Source organism: Zootoca vivipara, chromosome 13, assembly GCF_965207765.1.
Source record: "Zootoca vivipara chromosome 13, rZooViv2.hap1.1, whole genome shotgun sequence".
Taxonomy (NCBI): domain Eukaryota; kingdom Metazoa; phylum Chordata; class Lepidosauria; order Squamata; family Lacertidae; genus Zootoca; species Zootoca vivipara.
This window is the reverse complement of record NC_142596.1, coordinates 4,819,071-4,831,953: the sequence shown is the minus strand read 5'-3', so window position 1 is coordinate 4,831,953 and position 12,883 is coordinate 4,819,071. Positions and strand designations below refer to the sequence as shown.

Here is a 12,883-nt window from a genome sequence, read left to right as displayed (position 1 = left end):
AGCTTTGCTTCTCGCAGCGAGGGAACTGCCTGGACCTCAGTGTCTGGGCTGAATGATGGGGGTGGAGACGCTCCTTCAGGTATACTGGACCCAGGCCATTTAGGGCTTTGAAGGTCAGCACCAACACTTTGAATGAGTTAGAGGTGATGAGAGGGATCCTTTTCTGCCTGAGACCCTGAAGAGCCACTGCCAGTCAACAGAGACAATACTGGGGGACAGGGGGGACGGGACAGAGACGATACTGGGACATATAGGCAAGAAATCTGGCCTGCAGGAGGTTTGATTCCAAAGTTCCACATTCAGATTTCACATATATGGTGAAGGCATAGTCTAGAAAATGAATATAAAAGCAACTTCTTTACAAAAGAAGAAGAGAAATAAGCACCAAGTGAAGTGAGGCAGATGACTGCCAAAGGGAGAGCTTTTTTGGTGGTGCTACCTCAGCTATGGGATGAGGGTGGCGCTGTGGGTTAAACCACAGAGCCTAGAGCTTGCCAATCAGAAGGTTGGTGGTTCGAATCCCTGCAATAGGGTGAGCTCCCATTGTTCGGTCCCAGCTCCTGCCCACCTAGCGGTTCGAAAGCATGTCAAAGTGCAAGTAGATAAATAGGTACCACTACAGCGGGAAGGTAAACTGCATTTCCTTACCCTGCTCTGGTTCGCCAGAAGTGGCTTAGTCATGCTGGCCACATGACCTGGAAGCTGTACGTTGGCTCCCTCGGCCAGTATAGCCAGATGAGTGCCGCAACGCCAGAGTCAGTCACAAATGGACCTAATGGTCAGGGGTCCCTTTACCTTTTACCTCAGCTATACAACAGCTTCCCTACATACATAAGAAACTACATAACTACAACATAACAAAAGTAGTCAAAAACAATAGGCAAAAAATTTCAAATACATACCCAAACTAAACAATTTCCACATAAATGGCAAGATCTATAATAAAGATACTGAAAACCAACAGCAACCACCACCCATAACCCCCCCCCAAACACCCCAACCCTGTTCAGCAGCCTCAGCTTTTGTGCTGGAGTTAGTCAGGGCCCAGGCCAGGTGGAAAAGGCCTGCATGGCAGGGAGCAGGGCCTTCTGCAACTCACAGCCAAGATGGTCTTTGGCCTCCAGCAGCCTCAGCTTTTGTAGCTGGAGTCAGGTTTGGGGCGTGTGTATTTGCTCTCTTCTAATGTTTTTTGCTGCTGATTTTCACTGCAATAGTCTGTGTTTTTCACATTGTTTTAGCAGGGAACATTTAATTATGGGTGACCATGAACAATAAATAAATAAGGTGGTTAAGGGAAAGCAAACTTTCTGTGAGCAGGATTGATGGGCGATTGACATACCTGCCAAGTTGCTGTCAGAGAAATAAGGGACCGGGCCGGAAATAGCAGACCGGAAGTACCGCTGCCGCCATTTTGGAACTGGGCGGAGCATGCTCAGAAGTGACTTTTGATGCTGCTTTGCCAAGTTCCAAAATGGCCACCGCGCCAGAAGTCGCACTGCAGCCATTTTGGAACTGGGCAGAGCAGCATCAAAAGTCGCTTCTGAGCATGCTCCGCCCAGTTCCAAAATGGCTGTCGCGCCAGACTAAACCGGGGAAAAACAAAAAAAAATCCGTTTTTTCAGCTAGGAACAGCTGGAAAAACGGGGATTTCCTGGGGAAAACGGGAGACTTGGCAGCTATGACGATCGACAGGCCTCATCCTGGTTTGTAGACAGATCTTGTGGTGGGCACCTAGGCAGTGTATTTGTGCCAATTAGCTTTTGAACATTTGGCCTTTCTTGTATTTGTTTCTTTGCAGACTCCATGGGTACACTTAGCAAAACAACATCAAACCTTTGGTTACATAAAACATGCTCAATACCCACACGAGACGTAACCGGCTGTAGCCTACTCTTGCATAAATAAAGTATATTATTCACTGTATCATATGTATAGATTTCAACAGAAATAAGTCATAAAAACATAGCTGCCAAGTTTTCCCTTTTCTCGCGAGGAAGCCTATTCAGCATAATGGAAAATCCCTAAAAAAAGGGATAACTTGGCAGCTATGCATAAAAAGCAGAAGAGTCAGTAGACGCAGGTGGAATAGATACTAGCATACGTTTGGACCTGATCCCTGAACTGATTAGTGTGTGTACTGATCTACTGACTTCTCTGCTTTTTATGCCTTATTTCTGCTGAAATCTATAATATGATACAGTGAATAATATACTTTATTTATGCAAGAGTACAGCCGGCTATGTCTCATGTAGACTTCATGGCTACAGGCATATAACTTTATCAGTGCCTGTCTAATCAACCAGCAAAGGTAAACAGAGCATGCTTCTATGATGTCCCCCAAATCTATAATTGCTAGAAATAAACATTTGGGTTGGGATCCTCTCTGTATCTTTGCAAACTACCAATGGTGATGCTGTGGGTGGTTTGAGCCAATAAATGATCTTTTCTCCTTTCCGAGTTCTGCTATAGCTTCTATTATATATCAATAAGCATATTTCATGAAGTCTATTTCTGGGCTCAGATCAATACTAATGACAAAGCAAAAACATTAAAATGACCCCCCCCCCCAGCCCTGGTGAACAAAGTTCTGCTCTAGTGAGCAGGCAAAAGTGGAAGAATGAGAATCATGTATTTATCCCAAGACTTCATCAGAGGAAGCTGCCATATACTGTACTTACTCAGACCATTGGTCCCTCAAGTGCAGTATTGCCTACGCTGACTGGTAGTGGCAGGAGGTATTTCCCAGTTCTACATGGAAACACCAGGAATTAAAGCTGGAACCTTTGCATGCAAAGGAGGTGCTCTACCTGCTTGCCAAGCATGGGGGTTAGTGTGACTCCATCCTATTTCCTTCCACTGAGGCCTTTTACACACACACAGTGCCAGGCTCTTTGTCCAGCAGCTGGTGTCCCTGATAAAATCTGAACTGTCAGAGAAAGGCTTAACATAACCTCTTAGAATCATAGAATTGTAGAGTTGGAAGGGACCCTGAGGCTCATCTAGTCCATGCCCTCTGATGCAGGAACTTCAACTCTTGATGTATCTGTGCTTATCCCTAATCAGCAAATGTTGCTGCTGAGAAAACAGAGCTGCTCTGCTCATGGTCTTTGTAGCCTGCAGCACTCTTAAGGGAGTTAGAGCTAGAAATATTTCCCAGCTAATCCAGCCTGCTTTGTCAAATATTGATATAATGCACCCTCTCCCCTTAGCAACCTCTGCTGTCTAAACAGAAAGCCATGATCAGCATAGGTGGGATATGAAAAATGATGACGTGGGCCTAACGGGAAATACGTGATTTTTAAGAAAACAAGCTCAGCCATACAGCTGGTCTCCCCCACTCCCGTCTCCATCCAAAAAAGCTAATAACTTCCAGACTGAACTCTGTGTTCCAAGTCTCCTGTTTACCTCTTCTACAGCTCTCACAGAAAGGCAGGAACACTTGTGCTAGGTGAATAGTCTTATGATGCAACTAATCTATCTCAGGGAACGGAAAGGGTATTTATCTCTTTTTGGGGTTGTCAATAGCTCCTCTTGGGTGTAAAGAGAAACCTTAGCCCAACCTAGGTGTATTCTTAAGACCATTTTTTGCTTAATAATAATAAAATGGAACATGAGTATATGGAATCAAAGACTGTGTATTTGTTGTGTATTGAGTCAAAGGATTTTATATCTGTATTACTATTGTCTGTATTTGCATTAGGGTAAAGTAACTGCCTTTTGGTTCCAGAAGGTACAGCTACTATTGGTTCATTTAAGCTGCTGTTTTTGGATCCTCTGACTTATTGGTTTCCTCCAAAAGGCAGCACTATGATTGCCTGATATTGTTCCCTCCAAAATGTATCCCTTTCTAGCTAGTCCCCCGTCCCTATAAGAGCTCAGTCTTGTTTGCTTTAATAAAGAAGTGTTACTAGAGAACTGTCTCCAGCATATTATGTCAAGAGAGCTGAAATCACAAACCCCACATCACAACAACTGGCAATGAAGGTGGGATCCAGAATGCTGAGGAGCGGTTAAACGCAGCCCTGCCTCAGAGTCTGGATTGCAGCTGAGAACAAGACTCACTGGCCAGCTGAGAAGATGACCCTGCCCGCTAGGAGAATGGAGAGTCCAAGGGTATTGGAGCCTGTAGAATAGTGGGTAAGAAGGATGAAGACACAGCTCTCAAAACAACCAGCTCTTTATTCTAGCTCTTGAGTCCAGACTAAACAGTAGCTTAGCCAACTGGCTTATATAGTACTCAGTAACTTGCAACAGTAACAAACTTCCCCTAGCTACCCAATCTGTGAACAGCAGTCTCAATCCTTCATTTGCATGTTGTGGACCTGAGTGAGAACTACAGCCACAGTGGGCAGAAGGAGTACTGCAGTTAACTTAATACATAGCACCCATCGTGGACCTGAGTGAGAACTGCAGCCACAGTGGGCAGGGTAAGAACTGCAGCCACGGTGGCCAGAAGGAGTACTGCAGTTAACTTAATACATAACAGAGCCCTTCCAGCCATCAGAGCCCCAGACGTGGGAAGACTACATTGAACGCTTTGAGTTCTTCGCAGTGGCTCAAGGGATAATCGATGCCGGCAAAAGAAGGGCCACATTCCTGAGCTAGGCCACTAAGTCACAGATAGCAAGGCCACTAAGCCACAGATAGAAGCTGCGCGTGTCATGGACGAGCTAGAGGCTTGTCCGAGCCAGAGCCCAGTCCACGGGGTCGAGTTGGTGTGTCAGGCCTGCACAGCGCACAAAGATCGCCAAGGCGGTTGCCCAGGTTGTGGCAGAAACCATGAGCGGAAGAGTTGTTGTTTCTGGGATGCTATGTGCCGGACGTGCGGGAAGATGGGTCACATCGCCAGGGTCTGTAGATCGGCGGCGTTGGGAGCGACAGGATCACCTAGACTGGAGCATTGCAGACCATAGCTTATTGAAGAGAAACAATGTGTGGCAATGGGGGTGGGAGCAGCTGAAGGCTTTTGACTCCTTGCGAGGAATGCTGAGTAGCAGGAGTGTCCTTGCTCATTATGATGAGTCAAAGCCGCTGGTCCTGGCATGTGACGCCTCTCAATACGGCCTGGGGGCTGTGCTGAGTCATAGAGAACCGGATGGGTCGGAAAAGCCCATCTCTTTCTATTCCCGTACGTTGTCACCCACGGAGGGCAACTATGCTCAAACTGACCAGGAGGCGCTGGCAATTGTGGCAGGAATCAAAAAGTTCCATGATTATGTGTACGGTCTCCATTTCTCCATTGAAACTGACCACAAACCACTGTTAGAGTTGTTCAACCCAAACAAACAAACACCGCAAATTCTCTCCCCCAGAATGTTGCGTTGGTCAATATTCCTGAATGGGTTCCAGTACACCCTGACCGATGTGCCGGGGAAACGGTTGTGCCACACTGATGCGCTGAGTTGATTGCCCCTTCCTGGTAAGAGCGATGGGGATCCTGCTCCGGCGGAGCGCATTATGATGCTAGAAACACTTCCGGGGGGCCCTGTAACGGCTACTGATATAGCTGAGAAAACGAGGAAAGATGCCATTCTCTCCTGTGTGCTCGCTTGGGTGGGCAGGGGGTGGCCAAGTGGTCCACATGAAGAAACATTCAGGCCTTATGTGACAAGGCAGCATGAGTTGTCCATGCATAAGGGTTGTCTCCTGTGGGGAGATAAGGTGATCATCCCAGCACCACTGAGAAACAGGGTTCTTGAGACGCTTCACATGCATAGGTGCAAAGTTCCGGATTGAAAAATCCGGGATCAGCAGCGCCGCGGCACCGGAAGTCGCTTCTACGCACTTCCGGACATGCGTAGAAGTGACTTCTGATGCCGCTGTGCCCATTTCCAAAATGTCCACAGCGCCAGACAGTTTTCCTGAATTAGTACTATAAATACTTGGTTATATTTGATTTATATTTGAAAATATTTGAATCAACAATTGTCATCATCATCATCATTAGCTGGTGAAGCTGAATTGCAGGAATGCAAGCCTTCCATAGGGAAGCCCATTGCTCATGCTGACCACTATTTAAACCCCTAATTTATTTTCCAGAAGGTGGAAGCAGCAGCAAGGGGGTCATCTGTCTTGGACCTTGTCGTCAGGGAGGAACTGATTGATGAACTGGAATTACTGGGAACCTTGGGAAGAAGTAATCATGTCCTCTTGGATTTCATTATACAAAGGCAAAGGAAAGCTGAGTGTAGTCAGACATGCACTCTGGACTTTAAGAAGACTGGTTTCAAATAGTTTAATGAACTACTGGGTTCAGAAATACTCAAAGAGAAGGGAGTCCAAGATGGATGGGAGTTTCTTAAAAGAGAAATATTGAAGGCCCAAATGCAGACAATTCCAACAAGAAAAAAGAGTGGGAGACATCTAAGGAAACCGGTGTGGCTGCATAAAGAAGGAGCTTACAGAGAAGCTGAGAGTAAGAAGGGCATGTATAAGAAAAGGAGGAAAGGAGAAATCACAAAGGAAAAGTTTACATGAGTAGCCAACAGTTGCAGGGAGAAGGTCAGGCTGGCTAAAGCTCTGGATGAGTTCAGGCTTGCAAGAGAGGTTAAACATATTTTTAAAAGTTTCTTCAGCTATGTTCAAAGCAAGAGAAAGAACTAGCAAATAGTAGGTCCTCTGTGTGCAGAAGATGGGGAAATGCTATTGAGTGACAGAGAGAAGGTAGAACTGCTCAACACCTACTTTGCCTCTGTCTTTACCCAAAAGAAAAGCTGTGCCCAACCTGGTGATAACAGAATAAGCTATGCAAGGAGGGAGCTGCAGCCCAAGATAATAAGTGGTACCTAGCTACTTTAAACGAATTCAAATCTGCTGGGCCTGATGAGTTGCAGCCAAGGGTACTAAATGAGCCTAATATTTGAGAATTATTGGAGAACAGGTGGGGTCCATGCAGACTGGAGGCAGGCAAATGTTGTACCCATCTTCAAAAGGAGGGGGGGGGGAAGAAGACCCAGGTAACTCCCAACTGTCAGCTTGACATCAATACCAGGAAAGGTCCTAGAACTGATAATTTAACTGTTGGTCTGTGATTACTAAGACCCAGCACAAGCTTCTCAGAAACAAGTCATGCTAGACAAATATTCTTTTAGTTTTATAGAATTACCAAACTTTTTGATAGAGTTTGATAGAGTTATCTGAGCTTGGTGGATCAGGGGAATGCTAGACATAGTGTATATTTATTTCAGTAAGGCTTTTGGCAAAGTCTCTCATGATATTCTTGAGAGGAAGCTGGCAAAGTGTGGGTTGAATGTTGGTGGATTTGTAACTGGTTGACTGACCGAACCCAAAGAGTACTAATGGTTCCCCATCATCCTGGAAACAAGTGACAAGTGGGGTCCCACAGGGTTCTGTCCTGGGCCAATTGCTGTTCAACATCTTTATAAATGCCTTGGATGAAGGAATTGAAGGGATGCTCATCAAAACTGATGACACCAAACTTGGAGGGGGACCGAATGCTGCAGAAGACAGAATTGGGATTCAATACGACCATAACATATTGGAGAACAGGGCCAAAGAAAACAGAATGAATTCCAAGAGGGACAAGTGTAAGGTTCTGCACTTAGGCAGGAAAAATCAGTTGCACAAATATAAAATGGGGGACACCTGGTTTGTCATCTGTCATGTATGTTTTAGTTGAGATTCCTGCATTGCAAGGGGTTGAACTAGAAGACCCTTTGTGTCCCTTCTAACTCTCCAGTTCTGTGATTCTACGATTTTACCTGTTATAAAGATAGCTGCATTTGCCTTGGGTAAAACCCCCTACACAGAAAGGCTTTTAAGGATTGGCTAGAGGCACTTAGAGGCCACTTTCCTTTGATTATCAGCTTCAAATGGATCATCATGGTATTTATTCTCTTCTTGTAAACAAGCACATTCAGCTTTGGTTTGCTTTAAGGTTCTCATTCTGCAGTTTTGTAGGGGGAGACCTGAGAGATTTTCACCACAAACAAGCTTCTCTTGAGGGTTGTTTACCATACAGGGCAGCCCCTTCAAAACATGCATGTTTAAACAGATGGTTCCCATTGACTATTAACACAATTCCTGCAAGAGAGTCAAATCTAAAGGAGAACAGATGGAGCAAAAATCTGTTGACATCCAGGGTTGATCTTTTGCATCTTCATCACCTGGATGTTCATATTCAGACGTGTGATTCTGACCATATTGAAATGCCACCTAAGATAAATTGTGGTGTAACTTAGATAAACTAGCATACATTTAATGAGCTTGCTTTCAACCATTCACTGCAGGCTACCAGGTGATGGGATATTATTATGTCCGTGGCAGCCGCAAGTCATAGAAGTACAATCATCTTTCCCAGACTTTTAATTGTAAATATCCTTTTAACTGGTGATGCTGGAAACTGAACTTAGGAATGTTGCTGCTGCCTAAATTCTTTCAACATGAAACATTGGGGGACTGAGCCTGGGACTTTTGCATGTACATGGCACCCTACAGCTGATCACAGTAGCTCTAAGGAACAATGGAAGCTTCTGTAGACCAGGCATGCTATTCATCTAGCCAAATACTGCCCACTTTGACTGTCAGGGTCTCTCCACCATCTCATGCAGAGGTTTTTCCACGGCATTTGCTACCCATTCCCTTTTAGCATAGCAGGGAAAGGCTTCAGGGACAAGGGAATGGAAGAGCTATGCTCTCCACTTTTCTCCTCCCCCTCTGGCAACTCCCCTCACAAGGGCATGGGAATGCTCCCGTTAGAGGCTTACTGGAGCTCCAAACAGGAGCAAACCTCTTAGGGATGAGGCTACACTGCTACTTTTTATTGAAGCTTTTACTTGTATATACTATGCTTGGCTGCTTAGCACCATGTACAGGGTAATGCACCTTCCATTCATTTCAAATAGATCATGCAATTTTATTCATAATAGTTTGTGACTTACAATGAAAATAGCTCCAAATAGTCTTAGGGGAAGGTGCATTTTAATTACCTGAATTATATCACATTTCAGCCTAGTTCTGCTGTTCAATGAATCATTGCTTTTTTCTGGGAAGCTTTGATAAGCTTTCTGAGAACTAAAAACATTTTTGTTTATCCTAGACTAGCAGCAGCCAGGAATGCAATGCAACTGATACCTCAGTCGGTATAGCATGAGGCTCTTAATCTCAGGGTCATGGGTGAGAGTCCCATGTTGGGCAGAAGATTCCTGCATCACGGAGGGTTGGACTAGATGACCCTCCTGGTCCCTTCCAACACCATAATTCTATGATTCATGTTAATCCCAGATGAATCAGTTGATTGCATGTGCCTTGGATAAAATGACTTAACCCACAATTCAGATGCCAGTCAGCATCCAAGAAAACTAAACACGCAGAATGTCAGCAGGAGAGTTGTGGAAATGGCCATAGCCACGAACTTGGTTGTCTTTAAAAGAGGATTGGACAGATTCATGAAGAATAAAGCCATGATTGCTATGCTCTGCCTTCATGGTCAAGAGGCAGAAAAAATAATAATGTATATGCTCCCCATTTGACTAGGTTGCTCCAGCCACTCTGGGTGGCTTCCATCAAATTAAAACATCAAACACAGTGAAATGTTTCTGAATAGCAGTAGCTGTTAACCACAAGAGTGGGGAGAGCTCTTGTGCTTGAATCCTGCTTGCTGGATATTTTTTTAAAAAGCAACTCTATGTACCCTTGATCCTAGCTCAAACATTTTCCGAGAGATGAACTTGATAAGTAGCATGGTAGATGAGAAAGAGTCCAATTATTTTAGTGGCTGTGCTAGAAAAGTGATTCCAGCCCATCATGGACCTTCCATGAGCCTAATGGCTGAAACAGCAGCTCTTCCTCCTTTGGGTGTAACTTGATTGCCTCCTGCAGGACAAAGTGTTACAGCTGAAATTAGTGTTCAGGAAGCGCCATCCTTTGCCAGGTGACTCACTTAGCAGGTATGGCTGCTGTGACTGCATATTGCTGCATTTGTAACTAGTTCAAATAGAAGACTGTAGTCTGTATAATCCAGGCATGGTGGCTATGAATTGAGGGAAAGGGTGCTCCACATTAACATAAAGCAGGCACGTCCAACAGGTAGATCGTGATCTACCAGTAGATCACTGGACGCCTGTGGTAGATCAATGGCAGATCACTGGCTCCCCCCAAAGAAGCTCAACAACTTTGGCTCCCCTAAAAAAAAGCTCATTTTTTTGCCCTGCACCCACCCCAAAATGGTGCTTTCCTTCTCCCTATAAAAGCTCAACAACAACTTTGATCTGAATGCCTTAAAAACGGGCCTTCCTCCCCCCAAAAGAAGCTCAACAACTTTGACCTGAACCCCCCAAAAGGGGGTAGATCACAGCAAGTGTTTAACTCTGTAAGTAGATTGCAGTCTCTTGGGAGTTGGCCACCCCTGACATAAAGGATAGGTTTATCTCAGGCTTATCTGTATTTCTGAACACCAGTTCCACGGGCTGCAATGAATAGTACTGTGAGTTCCTCTTCCTGTGATACCGTACTAGGCAGATCATTATCAAATGTCCACTGAATTGCAGGCTTCTAAACTCCAGGGAATATGTGACGGTAGATGTGTCATATACAGCCTGATCCTATGCAGTCTTGTGGTTCTGCATAGGATCAGGTTAAACATGTTTCAACCTTCAGAGGCAAACAGCTTCTTCAATAGCAACCATCCTCCCTAGGCTGGGAGCTCCTAAGCATGCCTGATGGCAACACAAAAGGCCCTCTCTATTGCCCCAGCCTGCTAGACCACACTTGACAATTTGTGGACTATGTCTACTTGCATGTGCCATCTGTATTTGGTTGCCAAATCCCATCCATTCCCACCAGCCACAACACCAGCCATCCTGCAGACTGCTGTGGAACAGCAGTCAATCCAATCCTTACTGATGGGTTTGGAGAATCCTGAACAGCATAAAGTACCTGCCTGGGTACATCATAGGTCAGTGATGGCGAACCTATGACACGCATGTCAGACGTGACACGCAGAGCCCTCACTGCTGGCACGCGCCCCATCGGCCCATTCGTGCTGTTGTTGTTGTCCCCCCCCCCCCGATTTGTTCTCCCGCTCCTCCTCACGCTACAAATGCTGTTACACCCAATCATCGTCTGCCAAAGTGCCAGAAAAAACAGCACAGAAAGTGTTAAAAAACAATCTCTGGCTACCAGCTACCTTGTTGTTGTTGTTGTTGGTAGCCAGAGATTGGTTTATTAACATTTTCTGTGCTGTTTTTTCTGGCACTTTGGCAGACGATGATTGGCTGTAACAGCATTTGTAGCGTAAGGCTGTAACAGCATTTGTTTTTTGACCCGTTCTGTGCTGGGATTTTTGGCACTTTGGCAGACTATATTGGTGCTGCGTGTTAGTTCCAGTGAAGATATTATTCACCATTTATTTCTGTTCTCTCCCCCCCCCCCCAAATCACATCAGCTTTGGGGCATCCCCCCCAAAAAGCAAAGCAACTTTTGCACCCCCCCAAAAAAACCTCCAAAACTTTGGTCAGCAGCTCCCCCCCAAAAGCTCAACAACTCTGGGCACTTTGTGATAAATAAGGGGTTTTTGGTTTGGTAAATACAGTTATACATTTTTGTTATTTAAACTATAAATATTGCGAAATTATGGTTTTTTTCTCGAAGTGACACACCACCCTAGTTATGCTCGGTTTTTTGGCAAATTTTGACACACCAAGCTCAAAAGGTTGCCCATCATTGTCATAGGTACTCCTTTGCAGCTACGGGCTACTGAGGATAAATACATGAAACTCTAAGAAAAAGAATCTTAGAGTTGGAAGGGACCCAAGGGTCATCTAGTTCAACCCCCTGCAATGCAGGAATCTCAGCTAAAGCATCCATGACCTTTTTGGGAGTGTGTGTCATATTTAATATAATGAGCTGGGGTAGGTGATCATGCACAATTTATTATTACTTATTAAATTTATTGGTCACTTTCTACAAACGCACACTTACATACTGGTTTAAACTATGGTAGGATAAGTAACATCTAAAAGCCGATTGTTTTTTTTAAAATAATAAAAAAATAGATTAAAACATTCCACCTACCCCAAAAGGCCAGAGAAAACCAAATCCCAAAGTCCTGATGAAAAAATGAATGTTTTTGGCTTGGTGCCTAAAGACATGTCGTCGCACCAGACAAGCCTCTCTGAGGGAAGAGCATTCCGAAGCCACATTTATTTATTCATTTCAGTTAACAAACAACAACTTTAAAATAAATAAAAAATGAGGGAGAGACGAACAACGAGGACGAGGCGGCCGGTAAACTGCAAGCGCCCTCCTCCACCTCCGTTTTATTATTGCCTCAGGCAAGAAGGCGAGGTTCTGGAGATAAGCGAGAGGGCGGGAGGGCAAGAGCACGCGAGGAAAAGCAGGAGGAGAGGGAGAAGGAAAAAGAAGAGCTAGCCGAGGGGGCGTGGCGGGTCACGCTCGCAGCGACCTATCGGAGGCGGCGTTGACGGCGGACAGGGTCACGCGGCGGCGGCGGGCGGCGCCTGCTCCTTCCCCCTCCCCTCAGCTTGGCGTGAGGCGAGATTGAAGCGGGTGTCTGAGGGAAGGCCGGAGGAAGGGAGGGAAGGGAGGAGGTCTTCGCTGCACCCCCCGCAACCCCCCCCCCGCCGCCATGGTGCTGGAGTCGGTGGTGGCCGACCTGCTGAACCGCTTCCTGGGCGGCTACGTGGAGAACCTGGACAAGTCCCAGCTCAAGCTGGGCATCTGGGGGGGTAAGGACGGAGCCCATTAAAGGGGCGGCCGTGGTTGGTGGGGGGTGGCGAGGGGAAAGCGCCTGGCTGGCTGACGAGCGAGGCTTCTCCTTACCTGCGTGGAGGTGTGTGTGTGTGGGGGAAGGGGACGCACCTGTCTCTGCACTCAAAGGCGGGGGGCGGGCAGAGAGAGCGGA

At 45.8% G+C, this 12,883-nt stretch overlaps 1 protein-coding gene across 2 annotated transcripts in view; it reads left to right on the top strand.

Moving 5' to 3' along the window:
• Positions 1 to 12,500: 12,500 nt before the first annotated feature.
• Positions 12,501 to 12,883, top strand: part of VPS13C (vacuolar protein sorting 13 homolog C) — a 116,826-nt gene continuing 116,443 nt past the window's right edge. For both annotated transcript variants that reach the window (XM_060282438.2, XM_060282437.2), the window contains exon 1: positions 12,501 to 12,707. In XM_060282438.2, the coding sequence (XP_060138421.2) occupies positions 12,608 to 12,707 (100 nt within the window). In that variant the 5' untranslated portion in view covers positions 12,501 to 12,607. The remainder of the gene's footprint in view (positions 12,708 to 12,883) is intronic.